Source organism: Nannospalax galili, unplaced genomic scaffold (assembly GCF_000622305.1).
Source record: "Nannospalax galili isolate Female #2095 unplaced genomic scaffold, S.galili_v1.0 scaffold158, whole genome shotgun sequence".
Taxonomy (NCBI): domain Eukaryota; kingdom Metazoa; phylum Chordata; class Mammalia; order Rodentia; family Spalacidae; genus Nannospalax; species Nannospalax galili.
Window position 1 is genome coordinate 2,886,015 of NW_008345290.1, and position 17,346 is coordinate 2,903,360.

General features: G+C 40.8%; 1 protein-coding gene across 2 annotated transcripts in view; it reads right to left on the reverse strand.

Annotated features, from left to right (window-relative positions):
* Window positions 1-859: 859 nt before the first annotated feature.
* Window positions 860-17,346, reverse strand: part of Igf2bp3 (insulin like growth factor 2 mRNA binding protein 3) — a 174,174-nt gene continuing 157,687 nt past the window's right edge. For both annotated transcript variants that reach the window (XM_008841466.2, XM_029567585.1), the window contains exons 11-15: window positions 10,835-10,951; window positions 6,591-6,665; window positions 2,374-2,505; window positions 1,514-1,627; window positions 860-1,170 (exon numbers count right to left, since the gene is read on the reverse strand). In XM_008841466.2, the coding sequence (XP_008839688.1) occupies window positions 1,072-1,170; window positions 1,514-1,627; window positions 2,374-2,505; window positions 6,591-6,665; window positions 10,835-10,951 (537 nt within the window). In that variant the 3' untranslated portion in view covers window positions 860-1,071. The remainder of the gene's footprint in view (window positions 1,171-1,513; window positions 1,628-2,373; window positions 2,506-6,590; window positions 6,666-10,834; window positions 10,952-17,346) is intronic.

Genomic DNA, 17,346 nt, shown 5'->3' on the forward strand with positions numbered 1-17,346 from the left:
CACTAAGCTCCTGTAAGACAAATTCAAGCCTGCTTTTTTGTTTAAATCCTGCATTTCTTTACTGATGTGCTTTCTTTAGGTAGTGACAGTCAAAAGCACAAAACATTTATGCAATCAAGCACACAGTTAAACAAAAATCTCCAAGTCTTCTGAAGGCTTTTTTTATACTAGCCATTCCAAAACTTCCTGCCACCCCTGTTCTGTTAGTACCATCAAAAACCTTCCCAACTACAAAGGAACAAATAGTATTGCTGCTCTCCAAATATAGGCACTGCTCTATATCTTTGAACATTTACTGAATTTTCCAACTATTCACTGTCAAAAGCCTCAAAAAATGCAAAATTAATTTTCCAGCTTTACAGTGTCACCAGCCAGAAGTAAAATTCCTTTCTCAATTACTTGCCTATTAGCTGATCGCTGTTACATTTATTTTTTTAAAAACGGTTGGATTTTCTTTATAAAGTATATAAAACTTTCAAAAAAGGAACAATTTTGCTTTTCACTGTATTACTGAATGCCTGAGGTAGTTGAGTAAATATGCACGTGTAATACCCCTGCCAACACCAGTCAGCGCTTCCCTTAGTTATCATGTTAGTGTTAGATAAAAATACAAGTTTCTTTACTCTAATGGCTTAGCATTTAAGTTCCTATGATAATTCTATTCTGATCCAATCTCAACAATTGGATTCAGGAACAATCTATTTTTTAATTTATTTGATGAATTTAGTGAATGCGCCATTTAAGCCAATTTCTGGCATTATGGGGGACTATTAAGCAAAATTAGAATATCTGTTATACTTTGATATCACAACACAGGAAGTGCAGAGCCCTTCTCTTTCTCTCCCTCCCTTCCCCCTAATTTTTTTTAAAGCTGGGTGTCATACATTTCAGAGAGCATAAAGTATACATTCTCACAGAGACAGGAGTTCAAAAGTTGCCTGGTCCTCAGAAACAACTGGCTAGGTAAAAACTTGTGCATGTTATTCTGGATAGGGTCAGCACCCATCTGTTGGTTAAGCAAATCTGTCTTTGGTTTGGCATCTGCCTCTGTGGTGGCTGTTTCCTGAGCCTTTACTTCCGCCTTGACTGAGGTGGTCCACTTTGCAGAGCCTTCTGCTGTTGGTGCTGCTTTACCTGAGTCAGAATTTCCTGAATTTTTCTCTGGGCAACCTACAAAAAGACAGAGCTTTAAAGAATCTGTATGATCCAAATTTACTACAAGATACTTTTTACTCTTCCATTTTAATACCATCAAATAGAAATCCATGAGCTATATACTTATCAGTGTATACCAGTAGTTTGATCAGCTGCTCAAAGGGATACCAGTCAGGCAGTTAGTCCCAGCTACATCAGAAGCTGGAGGCCAGCCTGGGCCATCTAGCAGGACCCCCACAAACACTTTCATTGCTAGGCATCCAATAGCCTTACATATTTATAGAGAGTAGGAACACCTATAAGAGGATTGCTTTCATCTGAGACAGAAGCCAGAGAACTTATTTTAGAAGCCACTTGCCTGGCAAGCATAGAAGTGGCCAGTTATTTTGACAACAACTTGGTCGTTTTCGTCAGGTGTCTGGTCACGGGGGACAACAACTTCAGCACTTGATAAATTCTGGAGTTCATTCACCTGAAATTGATAAAGAAACACCATATTAAATGGCACTAAAAATATTTCCTGAGCATTTACTATATGCCAAACAGTTTTGGCTTTACAAATTTCATTTACTCCACTACTAATTTTATGAATTATTGTCCCATTTTAAGATAATTAGAACTAAAGGCTCAGACAAAGCAATGCATTTGTCCACTTACAGATGTGAAAGGCAAAGCCAGACTCAGGTCCTGATGGTCTGCTTTCTGTGTGCGTACTACATTACTTCAAGGTTATAAATAAATCTAGAAATGACTCAGTCATTTAAGAAAGACTGGAAATTACTTTTTCAGTTAAATATTTTCAATTTTCAGTTCCTGTCTCTTAGGGTTTATATAATAAAAAATTTAAAGTTAACGTGAGCAGGAGAGTGCTGAATGCCCCTTACAAATTTGGTCTTAAATATGCAGCAAGTTTTACTAGCAGCTGAGGTCAACAAGGAAATCTTTAAACCTTGGTCAAGATGATCCTGCCCTTTTTAAAAAAATATTTATTATTTTTATTTTATGTATATGAGTGTATTGCCTGCATGTATGTGAGTGTACCCGTGTTGTGCAATGCCCCAGAGGTCAGAAGAGGGCTTCAGATTCCCCTGGAACTGGAGTTGAGGACGGTTAGTAGCCACCATGTATAAATTAGCCAAATCCGAGGACTCGGAACTCATAAGTCCCTTCAGTGCTTCCCCTCCCATACCACTGCACAGATTTTGCTTGAGTACTTGCCGTTTTGCCTCCTTTCCCAATAACTCTGCCAGCAGCAAAGGATGGGACTCTGATATGCGCTTCAAGTTTTACCTCTTCTTTAGGACTGACGAAGTTTTCTTCTTTAATTTTTCCATAAATTCTTCCCTGAGCCTATACAATATATCCTATTAGTATTCATATGTGAAACAAAAGTCAATTCATCTTAAAGACAACTTAAATCAGCCTGGAATATCCATTGCAGCCTTTGGAAGACTTGACAACAGCATCAGAGACAGTAGCTAGGAGCTCTGGAGAGAGTGACAATCACTGTGTGTTATAAAAGGCAAAGGATAAACCAAAGAGCAACATTCTATGATATATAACAAAATACCAGTAAACCAACTAAGAAAAAAAAAAGAATGAGCCATATTCTGCTGAAAATAAAGGTAATTAACAGTAAGACTAACTAAAATAAATTTTATGGAAGCTGGAAAGATGGCTCAGTGGTTTAAGAGCATTGACTGCTCTTGCAGAGGATTCAGGTTCGATTCCCAGCACCCACATGGCAGTTAACAACCATCCATAACTCCAATGCCTAGGGTATCCAACACCTGATCTCTGTAGGCATTGCACAAAACGGGTGCACTTACATACATGCAGGTAATATACTCATATACATAAAATGAAAAAAAGCCTCTTCTTTGGCAATGAGAAATGACTGCATTTTCCTTGAACTAAAGAATCTAAGAACTACATAGCCAATGATGCTGGACTCGTGAGGGCCAAGCTCATGTCAAAATGGGCTGACATCTGCCAAGAAGAATGTTTTCTATGTATTTGGGGGGGGTCCTTTATTGAGCCAGTGTTTCCCCTGTAGCCCCAGCAGGCCTAGAACTTGCTATAGACCAGGCTGGCCTCGATCTCACAGAGATCCACCTGCCTCGGCCTCCCAAGTGCTGGGGTCAAAGGCATGAGCCACCATAGCTGGTGTGTTTTCTATGTATTAAAAATTTTTTTTGTCTGTGTACGAATGTATTGCCTGCATGTATATAAGTACACCCATGTCATGTAGTGCCCATAGAGGTCAGAAGAGGGTGTTTGATCCCCTGGAACTAGAGTCAGTTGCTAGTCACTCTGTGGGTGCTGGGAACTGAACCTGGGTCCTCTGTAAGAGCAGCGAGTGCTCTTAACCACTGAGCCATCTAGATAGAGTCTCTAGCCCCATGTTTTCTATTTAAACAGCTCTTTTAGCTAGGTGATTTTCGCTGTAGAGAGGCTAAAATGTTAAGTCTAACAATTTACATCTGTAAGCCTAGAGCACTTCGGAGGCTGAGACAGGAGGAGTGCTACAAGTTTGAGGCCAGCTTTGGCTACATAGTGAGATCTTATCTAAAAATAAAAAGTGGGACACACTCAGGAGGCAGAAGCAAATAGGGGAGATTTGTGAGATAGGGGCCAGCCTGATTTACACAGCAAATTCCAGGCCAGCTGGGGCTACTGGGAGATCCCATTTCCTAAAACAGCCCAAACCAAAAAAAAAAGACTACAGAAATCAGCAGAAATTCAGATATTTACAACTGTGTACAACTAGATATTATGTATAAGAAATCTATTATTACCATTAATTTGTTCTCATACACACTAAAGAAGATAAAAGTTTGAGAATTGGGCAGTTGAGCTACTCTGATAAGCTGCCATTACAAAGCATAAAAACCAAAATAGCCATATTTTCATTGATGCAGAACTGCTAAGCTCATCCTAGGGGATTAGAGAAAAGACAAACTTCATCTCTCCACTCTGTTGCATTCATTTTTAATGTCTCAGGCTACAGATGGAGGCATTACTTTTACCCGGACAAAGGACAGTAGAGATGTACACTGTCCCCTAAAACAAAAGCTCCTGCTTGTGTGAAAAAACATGAGTTAGGTGATTAATTATTCCTAGGACCTCTAAAACATCCATTTGGAATTATAAATTAACCATTAAAACTTACTTGGCTTTAGTGATACAATGATAAAACATGGGAATCAGAAATTACAGAGAATGGGGCTGGAGAGATGGCTCAGCAGGTAAAAGCACTTCCTGCTCTTTTAGAGGACCCGAGCACCCACACTGAGTGGCTCCTCCAGGGAATCCAATGCCCTCTTCTGGCTTCTTCTCTTTTGAGCTCATGTGTACATCCCCTCCCCCATAATTAGAAATATTTTCTTTAAAGAGACCACAGAGAAATAACACTGCATTTTCTATCATACAAACATAGCAGATGAAAGGCACTAATTCTAATTATCAATGAGTTACTGAGCCCCAAGGAGGAACAAGCAAGAACAGAGGTTTGGCCGGGCATGGCAGTACATGCTTTTAATCCCAGGAGGCAGAGAGAGGCAGAGGGAGAGAGAGAGGGAAAGAGAGAGGGAGGGAGGGACGGATGGACAGACAGACAGACCGACCTGAGTCCCAGGCCAGCCAGGCCTTCATACCAAGTTCCAGGTCAGCCAGGCAATCATAGGAAGACTCTCTCAACCCAAAACCAGAAAGATAAACCCCCCCCCCCCCATGTTTGTATTTACCATTTAAGAGTTCAAAGTATGGAGATCTTTCTCTGGAAATTGTTATTGAGTATGTTAAAGCTGTAATGAAATGCTTCTTCTAAAAGAATAATAATTAATAAATTGAGAAGCAAAAAAAAAAAGTTCAAAGTGAGTCATGGTGAAGATTCAGCATAGGAAACACTTTTGAGCAATACCTTTAACAACTTTTTGTGTGTATGCCTGTGCTGCATGTCAGACCCATGGTCTCTCACATGCTAGACAGGAGCTATACCATACCCATTGTCTAATTTTTAACATTTCAACTTGTGATGTGAACTGCTGGACGGGGATTACGTTCTCCACCTTGATTAGGTCTAGGGAGTTGCATCCACATATGAACGGACTTGTGTCCTTTCTGTAAATGAAGTAAAAGCATCTTTCGATTTTTCACTGGCCCAAATAAAACAGTTTTGTTTTGTTTTTAAGGGGGGGAGGGTGGCATGTCTAGGATATAGCTTAATGGTAGAGTACTTCTTAGCAAGGTCCTAGGTTCTCCCTCAAAAAAAAAAAAGTGATTGGGGTGAACTGTAGGCAGTATTGTGGTATGTGCACACATGCAGGCACACAGCAAAGGAAATTAAAATTTAAGGTTAAATCGTTGCTCTTTTAATATAGCTGTTTAGTGGCACGTAAGACCAAGATGTAGGTGTTGGGCTACTGCGACAGCTCAGGTAAAAGTACTTGCTGCCAAGCTTGACCTGAGTTCCACATGGTTCAGAGGAGTGTCTCACACAAGTTATCTACTGACCTTCAGAAGCATGCCATAGTGCACCCACACACATATGAATGAATGAATGAAATTTTTTAAAAAAGATGTGTTGGATAAATGAATAGAATTTAGTAGTGGCCTTTTTACCTAAGACAAGATGTTCCACACTGAATTTCATGGTTGAAACCATCCACTAAAAGGAATGCACCTGTGAATTCAGAGTGGTTTTGGTGCCCTCAGAGGTGGCTGAATATTGCTATGAGCAGCACACTGATGTGCTGTGTATGTTTCAGGCTCTATTCTAGGCATTTTATATATTGTTTAGACTTTACAGCTACCTAGGGTATACGCAGTCTTGTCTCCATTTTGTAGGTGAGGAGATGGCTAGAGAAGAATACCTTGTCCAAGGTCACACAGCTGGAAAATGGCTCAATTGGGATTTGAAACAGGAGCTGGGCTGCCAGGTTGTTTCCATCACCCATACACAGATTTTCCACCCCTGAAGGCCATAAAAGTTCACACCAGGTCAAATGTCATTGGAGCTCCTGCCTTCCTGACTCTAAAATCCCAGGAGTGTGGTGCTTTGTGGAGAAGGGGAAAAAGACCATTGCAACTCAAGGTTAGAACATCTCCAAGACTGAGGGGAAAATCTGGAAACAGGTTTACAAGGCTATTAAGGTAGGTTTCCATGTTAAGGTTTCATCATAAATGGTAATAGTGCATTAGCAAATTCCCCTTTGGATGATGGGCAAAAACCCAACAACCCGTATAGAACTCGAAACTAAAGGCTTTTGGTTTACATTTGAAATGTAATTCTGGCATGGTTCCTCTCTAATCTCAGCACTGAATTTCTACTGGTTCTATTGAGTGCTAGGTGCTTCTATGTGTCAGATTATGGAGTTCCAAGAGGGCATGCTCCCTCTTATTTGCTACCTGTACCTACCCTCCAGAGCACATACCTTGAACTGAGCCTCTGGTGGTCCAGTGATAATCACCATCCTTACTTTAGCATCTGGTGCTTCAGCTGGAGCAATCTGTAACAGACCCATCACCAACTGATTATGATACTTCCTTGGTGTCATTGCCAGCCTGACATTTGCACATGACTGATTGAGATGCAAAATTAAAAACCTTCTGGGAAGGAATTATGGAGAAGCTGTGATTAATATAGGCTAATCAGTTACAGTTCCCACTACATACTATGTCCTTACATGGTGCCTGGCTCTAATGTAAAATTGCATGTGAAATCCCTGAGTCAACCCACACCACATTTTGATGAAGTGTCTCCACGTTTCAAATGGGAATGCAGAAGACTAAAGGGGTTGAGGGACCTGACTCATAGTCACATAGCTTACAGAGCCAGAGGAAGAGCTGGGCGTGTTCTCTGCCCGCATTCCTAGTCATTACACCAGTGGTATGTGTAATATGGTCCTTAGCCCATGTTTACTGAACATAACATGTCAGGAGACTCTGGACTCTCTTTGAGGCTACTGCACCCATGGCTTTTCCTAACTTTCAGAGGAAAGGGTAATGCTTTAAATACTGTTTAGGCTGCTGCACTCCTTATACTTAACTGAGAAAGAAAGCTCCGAGTTTCTTGAACTATTTGTATACATTTTTGCTAAGTATACAAACCAAAGACTTAGTAAATTGCCCCCAAGTATGCTCATTAGAAGAACATATGAAATAAACTAATACTGAGCAGAAGAAAGGTAAACTCTAGCTTGTCTATCTCATAGAGTCTATGCATCTCACAAAAGCTCAGGCTGGGGAAATGGTACAGAAAACTTGTAGGGAAAGAAAACCTGTATCCCCACAGTCAACAGAAAAAAAGGACTTTTCTGACTCAGCTGGTAGGAGTGATTTTTAAAGAAATTTGGGCTGAAGAGATGGCTCAGGAAAGTGCCTCCTGTGCAAATGTAAGGACTGCAGTTTGGATACCCAGAACGCACATAAATCCCAAGTGGGTGTAGTGGTCCACCTGTAATCCCAGGGCTTGGAAGGCAGAGAAGGGTTTTCCAGATCAAACCAGTTAGATAGCCTTATGGGTGAGCTCTGGGTTGAACTGAAAGATCCAGAATAAGGCGGAAAGCAATCAAGGAAGATTCCTGATGTCATCCTCCATAAGTAAGGCCTCTATAAGCAGATACTTATACATGTACCTGCACACATTTAAATGTGTACCCATATGTGCATGTATACCACACATATAGGAGGGGGAAAATTGCTGCACATTTGCTATGCAAATAAAACCCAATTCTTACAATGTAAAATAAAATTAAATATCATTACTGCCTAAGAATAAGAAGCAACAATACAAGTCAGCTCAAATTCCACACTGAAGATGATCACTGCTGATTACTTGATGCAGTCCTCTCGAAAAAGACTAGTTTTAATGAAGTTTTGCATTCTCCTTCCTTCAAAGTAAAGCCAACATTTCTGTCACCTAGAGCCAAACTGATAACTAGACCTACTTTATAGAGGGTACTGACACTTCTGGGTCTGAAAAACAAATATTTACTTGCTTTAAAAAAGTTCAAGCTCTTGGGATTATTCACAGGAAACCACTGTAAAGAAGATACTCATCAGCATGCCAGCTATTTTTTCAAAATACTTTTATCAATGAGAGAGGGCTGAGGCTAAGGATACTCACAGTTGAGTTAGCAGTATAAATTGCTACTGTCTGTGGAAGCATGGAAAAGCGTGTGTTCTTTTACTAACCAAGTCTACTTGTATAAGCTTCTGTTAAAGAAATAAGGTTATATATTTATCACTGCATTGTGTGTGGAGGATAAATAGGAATAACCTAAATGTCAAATAAGTGAACACAAATGATTATGATTTGATGACAGCAAATAATATCTCAGTGGTATCAGACGATGGCTCTCTGGTTGAGTTCTGCAGGCATGAGGACCTGAGTATGAATCCCTAGCACCGTGTGAAAAGCTGGGCATGGCTACACTGCCTGTACTCCAGCCCTTGGCATTGGAGACAGATCCCAAGACACTGCTGGCCAGCCAGTGGCCTAGCTGAAACACAAGCTTACGGTTCAGTGAAAGATCCTGTCCCAAGGCAATAAGCAGAGAGTGAGAGAGGAAGACAGCTCATGTCCAGCACAGACAGGCACAAGCACAAAAACAGTATCTGCATAATAGAAGTAGCACATATGGAAACTTAACCACTATCACACATTGAAAGTGGCAGTGAATCAGGTTATGTGCTACAGACTTTGTGGAACATGCATTTTTCAGTCTCAATAGAGAAGACCTCCATGAAGACCAAGAAGAAGTGAGCCTGGAATACTTAGTCATGAAGTCCTCAACACAGTTTTTCCACCAAGTTCTTTTTGTATGTGTGAGAATGTGTCAGTCAGAATGTTAAAAGTCTGGAAACGAGGAAGACAGTAAAGACAGTTTACCATTTGATCTCTTCTCATACCTTTTCCCTTACCCACATTTGTTTTAGCTAGATTTCCTATTCTGGGTTTTGTTGCCTCTTCTACAAAGTATATAAGGGGCTGTTTCTCTGTGTTTTTATTTTAATTACTTAATTAACATATAGTAAAATTTAAAAAAATTATTTTTATTTTAAATGCGTGTTTTGAGTGTACGTATGTAAGTACACCTGTGTGTACAATAAATACCCAGAAGCCAGAAGAGGGCACGGGATCCCTTGTGACCGACCCACTGTGTGGGTGCTGGGAGCCAAACTCGGGTCCTCTACAAGAGTAGCCAGTGCTCTTAACTGCTGAGTCATCTCTAGCTCCAAATTTACTTTTCTGCTGTCCAGTTTTAGGAGGTGACAAATGCATACTCATGCTAACTACCATCACAGTGATAACAGAGAGCAGTTGCATCGCCTACCCCCTAATCCTCTGGAAGTCTATGTTTGACCCCTCCCACGTCAATGCTTAGCAACCAGATTTCTTCGCTGTCCTTTCAGCTATGTCTTTTCCAGAGTCATCATATAAATGAACTCATATAGTATGTGGGCTTCTGAGTCTGACTTTTAGCATAATACATGAAATTTCTTTCAAACTGCTTTATCAATAGTTGGTTCCTTTTCATACCGAATAATATCTACTGTATAGATGGACCATTTTATCCATTCACCACTTGAACATTTGGAGTAATTATCAACAAAAATGCTGCAAACATTCTGGTTGATTTGGGAGGGGGTGTTATATATACATGTGTTGTTTCACTTCTCTTGAATATCCAGAAATGGAATTTATGGGTCGTATGGTAAGTATATTATGTTCTTTTAAATTAATTTTTTTTAAGTTTACAAAACAAGATAAATCCTCTCGTAGATGAATGCATTCTGAAGAAAGTAATGAATATATCAAGTCTGTCTATTTTTGTTTTTAAATGAATTCGAGGCTGGGAAAATGGTTCAGTTGACATTGTTTGCCATGCAAGCATGAAGACCCCAACACCCAAGTGAAAAGGCCAGTACCAGGAGGGGAGGCAGTAGGATCCCTGTAGCTCACTGGCCATGGCCAGCCCAGCTGGATTGGTGAGTTCCTGGTTCACTGAGAGACTCTGTTTCAGAACATGAGGTGAGAGAGTGATAAAGATACCCCATATCAATCTCTAGCTTCCACGTGCACTTTGATAACCACCTATACATAAAAACACATACCTACTACACATACGAAAAACAAAATCCATTTTGTGTAATATTGAATTGCTTCACCACATCAAATACAGAAGCTTCAGAGCACATACTGATCTGTGGCAGACAATACTAGTCAACCTGATACCTGTCATCTTGCCATCTACATAACAACACTAACCTAGATTTCCCAGCTGCTGCTTCAGCTTTGGCCGAGTTCTAAGAATGGGATATAGGTAGAAATATCCCATAGCAGCTAACGGGAAACTTTCTTATGAGACAGGTTTTGCTATGTCCCCTGGTCCTTACTGGCTAGACAACAGACCTGACTCTTAGAGCATGGAGTAAGAAACACTGGGGAAGAAGAGCTAGAAGAACTCAAAGCCTAAGGCTTTGGCGGAGTGAGACATAGTTCAGCCCAAGTTAGCTTATCTACAGACTGACTGTTCTGGACAGAGTAAGACCATGTTTATGCCACATTGTAGGATTTTCTGTTATACCTGTATGTAAGCCTAATATAGCCTGCCACTTTCATCTTCCTGTAATTTGTCTACATAACCAGGAGAACCACAAAGAGTAGAAGTACCTTAATCGAAGCTCCTGCAAAACGAGAAAGTTGTTTGATGTGTTGGCCCTGCTTGCCAATAATGGCGCCGACAGATAGGGCTGGGATAAACAGGTGCACAGTCTCTGTTTCCGATTGCTGTTAGAAAAGAAAGCCAGGACATGACTGCTTATTTACTACCAAATAATCTGAGGCATCACCTTTGGGATACACACATTGTCACACAGTAGGAATACCAGGTAAGTTACAGGAAACTATAATAAATTGACAAGAGTTAACCTATCAAGTAAATAGATCATTTCCTTCTGAAAGCATTTGAATTTAAAATTCCACTTGTGTCCACATAGTCTCCTAAACATCAAAATATAACTGCATTACATATTTTTTTTTCTTTTTAGCATATATTTAAAACGTAGACACTATGAAAATTAAACATTAAATAGAAGGACAAGATTACATTAAAAACTAAGCTCTTAGCCGGGAGTGGTGGCGCATGCCTTTGATCTCAGCACTCGGGAGGCTGGGGCAGGTGAATCTCTGTGAGTTCGAGGCCAGCCTGGTCCACATAGTGAGTTCTAGGACAGCTGGGGCTATAGGGAGACCCTGTCTGAAAAAGACCAAAATAAAACAAACAAAAAAAAACCCTAAGCTCTTTGAATCACTGTATCCAAGGTGGCTTCTGCTACACATCAACTACACAGCATTCAAGGGTACAAACTCCATACTTCAGGCTTCTACTTAATAAACACATAGAGAGCAAACTATTTTCTAAGATAAAAACTCCAGAATCACAGCATATATGAACAAATCCATATACCAGCATTCCACTCTTACACGTAAGCACAAGACAGGATTAAGAGAACCGGGTTTATTTTTGTAATAAGATACTGTAAGATCCCCCCCCCCTTGCAACTCTTTGCCCTTCCTTTGCATTTTACATACAAATAAACCAGAAACCATTTGGAGGCTAACTACCAAAAGGTTATGTGTAAATGGATTTTTTTTTTGAGATTTATTCATTCTCTATGTTGTGTGTCTGAGTAAGTTTATGTGCACCTTGTGCATGCAAGAGTCCAAGGAGGACAGAAGAGGGCATCAGATCCCCTGGAACTGGAGTTATAGGTAGCTATGAGCTGCTATGTGGATCCTGGAAATTGAATCCAGGTTTTTTGCAAGGGCAGCAAACACTGAGCCATCTCAGCACCCATGTAAAAGCACATGCATGCCTATAATCCTGCCTTTAATCCCAGTGCTCAGAAGCAGAGATGATAGGAATGTCGGGGCTTGCTGGTCAGCCAGTCTAGCCAATCAGTGGACTGCAGGTTCAATGAATGTCCCTGTTTCAAAATTTGAGGTAGAAAGTAACTGAGGAAACACCTGATATCAATCTTTGGCCACATGTACACTGAGAGAGCCAGCGAACAAAAGGGAACTGCTGGGTCAAAGGGCCAGACTATTTTATTACCTTTTTCTAATCTATATATTTATTTAGAGACAGGATCTTGCTATGTAGCTCAGGCTAGTCTTCACCTTGTCACCCTCCTTCCTCAGGCTCCTGAATGCTAGGACTCTAGGTGTGTGCCACCATGCCTACCTTAAAAGAACTCCTGTGATAGCAACACACACACGTGTCAATCAATTATGCTGCACTACTGGGGATCAATCTCAGGACCTTGAACATGCTAGACAAGCACTCTACTATTTGAGCTACACCCCTAACTCAGTTTCCAATCTGTCAGTAATTCATACACTAATGTAAGCAAATGTTTAATTTTTATTATTATGTGTGGTGCATGTGTGCGCATAGGCCTGCGTGTGGAGGGCAAAGGACAACTTTTGGGAATCTGTTTTCTTTCAGCCATGTGGAACCAGGGAATCAAACTCAGGTTGTCAGGCTAGACAGCAAGTGCTGAGTCATCTCACCAGCTTGCAATCAAATATTTAAACATTGATCTTCACACGCTTGTATAAATACTGCTAAGTATTTATATGGAGAACTACTGGGTCAAAAAGCCACATTTTAAACTGCCAGACATTTAGAAATTATCATCCAATTAAATTTATCTTATTAATTTATTAAATCATTCTAGCACAAACATCATCTTTCATTTTTATGAAAAATAATAGCAGTATGACTCTACTCTGTGCCTAATTTCCTACAAATAGAAAATAAAATACATGTAATCTAGAAAGATAAAACACTGGAGGTAAAAAAATAAGATTAGAGGGACCAGAACTGTAAAACTAGATGTAAACACTGTTCTATTTCACTTCCCTTTATTTCACCCCCACAACATCATATTCGTCAGTGTTAACCCAAAATTCAGCTTCAGAAAAGCTCCCTGGCTCACCAGCCCTCATTGCTAGATGTTGTTTCTTCAGCATATGGATAAAGAAATGCACTAAATTTAATCATTCTCTGTAACCTGATACATTTCCTTGGTGCTGTGCTTGTTTCCAGGTCAGTGTGACATCAAAGGCATTAACACAATGTCAACAGCATGGAGTACCTCCCGTAGCTCACCAAGCAGAGAATTCACACCAGAAAAGGCTCTGCCTCCCCACTAAGCTCCCAGCAATGCAGATATGTGAGTGGATTGGTCCTGCTCTGATCACTTCTGTTGTTCTTCAGTAGCAAAAGATACCAAACACAGCTGTTAATTCAGTACTTCCAAAGGCAGACAACCTCCAGTATGCCACTTGAGCATTTTCTGTTCTTTAAAGTGTTTCTGACTTATATCTGGCCACACCAATGGAATTTAATGCTGATACTGATCATAACTGTGCTCCATGTAAGCATTATTTTGTCATTCTGGTCTTTACATCAAGGACATTAAGTTAATCCTGACCCTTAAAAACAAGGGAGGGAGGAATGGAAACCTTACTTCTTAAGGATATACTGAATTCTTCTAAATAGCACAGGTATCCAGTTTGTTGGATTCACGATGGTAAAAAATTTTAAATATTTATTATTTTTATTTTATGTGTATGCGTGTATTGCCTGCATGTAGCTAAGTGCACCCGTGTTGTGCAATGCCTGTGGAGGTCAGAAAAGGCTATTGGATCACCTGGAACTGGAGTTACAGACAGTTGTTAGCTGCCATGTGGGTACTGGGAACCAAACCTAGGTTCTCTGCAAGAGTAGCCAGTACTCTTAACTGCTGAGTCATCTCTCCAGCCCCTCGAAGAAGTTTTTGGCTATTGGATCACCTGGAACTGGAGTTACAGACAGTTGTTAGCTGCCATGTGGGTACTGGGATTCAAACCCAGGTCTTCTGCGAGAACAGCCAGTGTTCTTAACTGCTGAGCCATCTCTCCAGCCCAATAAAAATCTTTTCAATGGCTGGACTGAACATACAGTGTGACTAGCTTAGCTCTACTCTAAGAGTATTTCATCACAAATATGAAAATTATTTGTTTCTTGGGCCCCAGTTAAGAAAGATTTTATGCTGATGATAAAATACATGGAATCTAGAAAGATGAAACAATACTGGGTGAAAATTTAAGACTATAGGGACTTGAACTATAAAGATATGAAGAAGAAGAAAAAAGAAAAACTGTTACTTTACCAATCTGTCACTGAGCTTTCTAAAGCTGCAAACAAACAAAATGGACTAGTGAGATGGTTCAGCAATCCTGACAACCCGACAACTTGGAACCCACATAAAGGTAGAAAGAGAGAACTGAGTCCACAAAGTTGTCCTCTGATGCCACACGTGTGTGTGCACATTCACACTATTACTAAATTTTTAAAACTCAGTTGCTGAGTCTAAAAGAGAAAAACTACCCATTTAAGTAGTAATTTTACTTCTTTTCCTGATACTGATCCTATAGAGAAACTTCTGAATCTTCTTAGAGGTCAGGAATTTACCATCTGTCATACTCAAGAACATCCATAAAACAGTCCCAGAGACTTAAAAGCGTTGCTATAGCAAGTGTCTCAACCTCTAAGATACCGAAGACAGATACCATGAGAATGCTTGGAGGGAGAAGCTGCTGCAACAAAACTAGGTTGCGAAAAGTAAAATCATCTTCCTGACACACTGATAAAAGGCTACCATGGTGTTGAATGATGGGAAGGGGTTGAAGTAGCAAACCCAATAGAAAAGACTAAGCTACGGTATAAGAGCTGGGCACAAGGGTACATGCCTGTAACTCCAGCACTTGGCAGGCTGAGGAAGGAGGATTGCTGTTATTTTGAGCCCAAGCTGGGCTACAGAGTAAGACTTTGTTTTTAAAAAATAAGAAACTGGGCCATAAGATGGCTCAGTAGCCTAATATAAGTTTTATCCCCAGGATCCACATGACTCCGGTAAGTTGTCCTCTGAGCTCCATATGTGTGCCATGTTGTGCACGTATACACATATCACATGCTAAAAAAGAATAAAGGGATGAAGAATGTGTCAAGCTCTGGGAAAGGAACTGTCTAGGGGATGGGAGAGACGGCTTAGCGGTTAAGAACACTGGTTGTTCTTGCAGAAGACCTGGGTTTGAACCCACATGGCAGCTAACAACTGTCCATAACTCCAGTTCCAGGGGATCCGACAGCCTCTTCTGAGCAATGCGGGCGTTGCAAGACATGGGTGCACTTACCTACATGTAGGCAATACATGCATACACATAAAATAAAAATAATAAAATTTTTTAAAAAAGAAAGAAAATGAACTGTCTGCAGAGAGGGATGGAAATGACCACGATTTAACGGCAGGAAAGGGCAAGTGTATAAAGTGCCCTACAGGAGGATGGAAAGAGAAGCAACCTGGTGTTTTTCATACCAGCAGACGGTGCTACAGACCGATGGGCAGTCATGTGCATTATTGGCAAGAGTGTCTTAAAGAAAGTGACTCATCATTGTCTGAAGCTGGTGAGAGTGGTTCTACACCCAGAGCAGCTCCCCTGCTCCAACTTCATTCCCACCAGTCATCTCCCTGCCATAAATTATTTAGCAAGGAAATTTTCCTCCCAAGACACAGCCAGTTCATGGAAACATCTCGTCCACTTGACTGTCTGGTACAGTGTGTTCCCATATGGAATTCAGCATAAGCAGCCATGTTCTCAGGATCTGCCCCAGATAAGCAATCAATTTCATTTTGACTTGCAGACCTAAGCAGACAGAACAATGGATATGGGAAGCCTAGTCTACCTAAGAATTTAATTAAGTCTCTGAGATTGAAGGAAAACCCCCTCGACATCAACCCTTCCTTTTGATATATTCCTTACTTTTAAGTTCATGTTCAGATGCACTGTCCTGAATACTTCTGAGACCCTTTTCTTGATACATTCTTGAGGGTGAAGGATATTCACAGGACGCAAGCTGCTTCCCAGTGGCTTGCTGCCAGAATCCTATGGCAAAACTTCCTGTGGACTTCTTGGCAAGCTCTGTGCTATGGCTTGAAATAACGAGAACAAAGCAGCTCAACTGAACGCTTGCATAACTGGTCAAGTCTGCCAGTGAGTAATTCCTAATCATCCGCTATCGAGAAGAGATACAAGCTATAGCAAACAGTGAGGTTAAGTGTATTTACTTTGTGGGGAACAAAATCTCAGGCATCACAAAGCCATGGCGACATGCCTGCCAGCCAGGGAGATCAGCCCCAAGAACCTGGAAGGATGCCAGTGTTTTCCCTTGGCGTGTAAAATAGGTATGTCGGGGAGGAGGAGATTGTTTTTAAAGCAGATTTTGGTCTGGAACTGAAACTAAGTTTATTCAACTCCATGACCTGAACAAAATAAGTATAAAAAATAAAAAAGCTGAAGTATTTCCCCAGAACAAAGTGACCAAGCCCTCATAAGGTCCAGTTACTTAGAGACTGCTGACAAAGAAGGTGCACCCATGATGACAGAACTTAAGGACTACAAGATGGCTACCTGATCTAAAAATTGAATAGCAACTCAAAAGTATTCTGTTTCTCAAAGAGTACCTCAGTGAGACCTACAAAGAAGCACTCGTCTTTCTCATCTGTCATACAGGAAGTTGGCCACCTTAAGGTTACACTACCACCCTGGAGTCTACTGAGAAGACTCTAAGGAAGTATAGAATTACGAAGACAGTGGCCACAGGCTCACTCCTGCCAACCCAACTGCAAGCTGCCAACACAGCCAGTTAAGGCAGTGTGCGCCATGCCAGCTCCAGCTCTTGCCCAAGCCTCTCTAGCTGCCAATTCCCCCTTCCCTGCTGTTTGAGCGCTTCTGAAAGGAGCATTTCCTGTCATTTATAAACGAAGACTTTGCCAATTAAATACTGAGCCAACTGCCAAGCAGGAACTAGAGACTTTCTGAAGTCTGTTAGAAGATCCAACCGTTTTTGCTATATTGGAAAAATCAACTTTGCAGGTTCTGGGAGAAAGTGTATTATGGAAAGATGAGTTGGGCAATGTTCAGGAATGGAACAGAGGCAGGAAGTTTATCCACAGATAGGAAACAGCATTCTGGCTCCCATGTTACAAAGTAGAAACGAATAAACCTGAGACAGAAATGCAACAATTCTAAATAGTCCATAAACACAGCCACGGGGGGGGGGGGGGGGGGGGGGA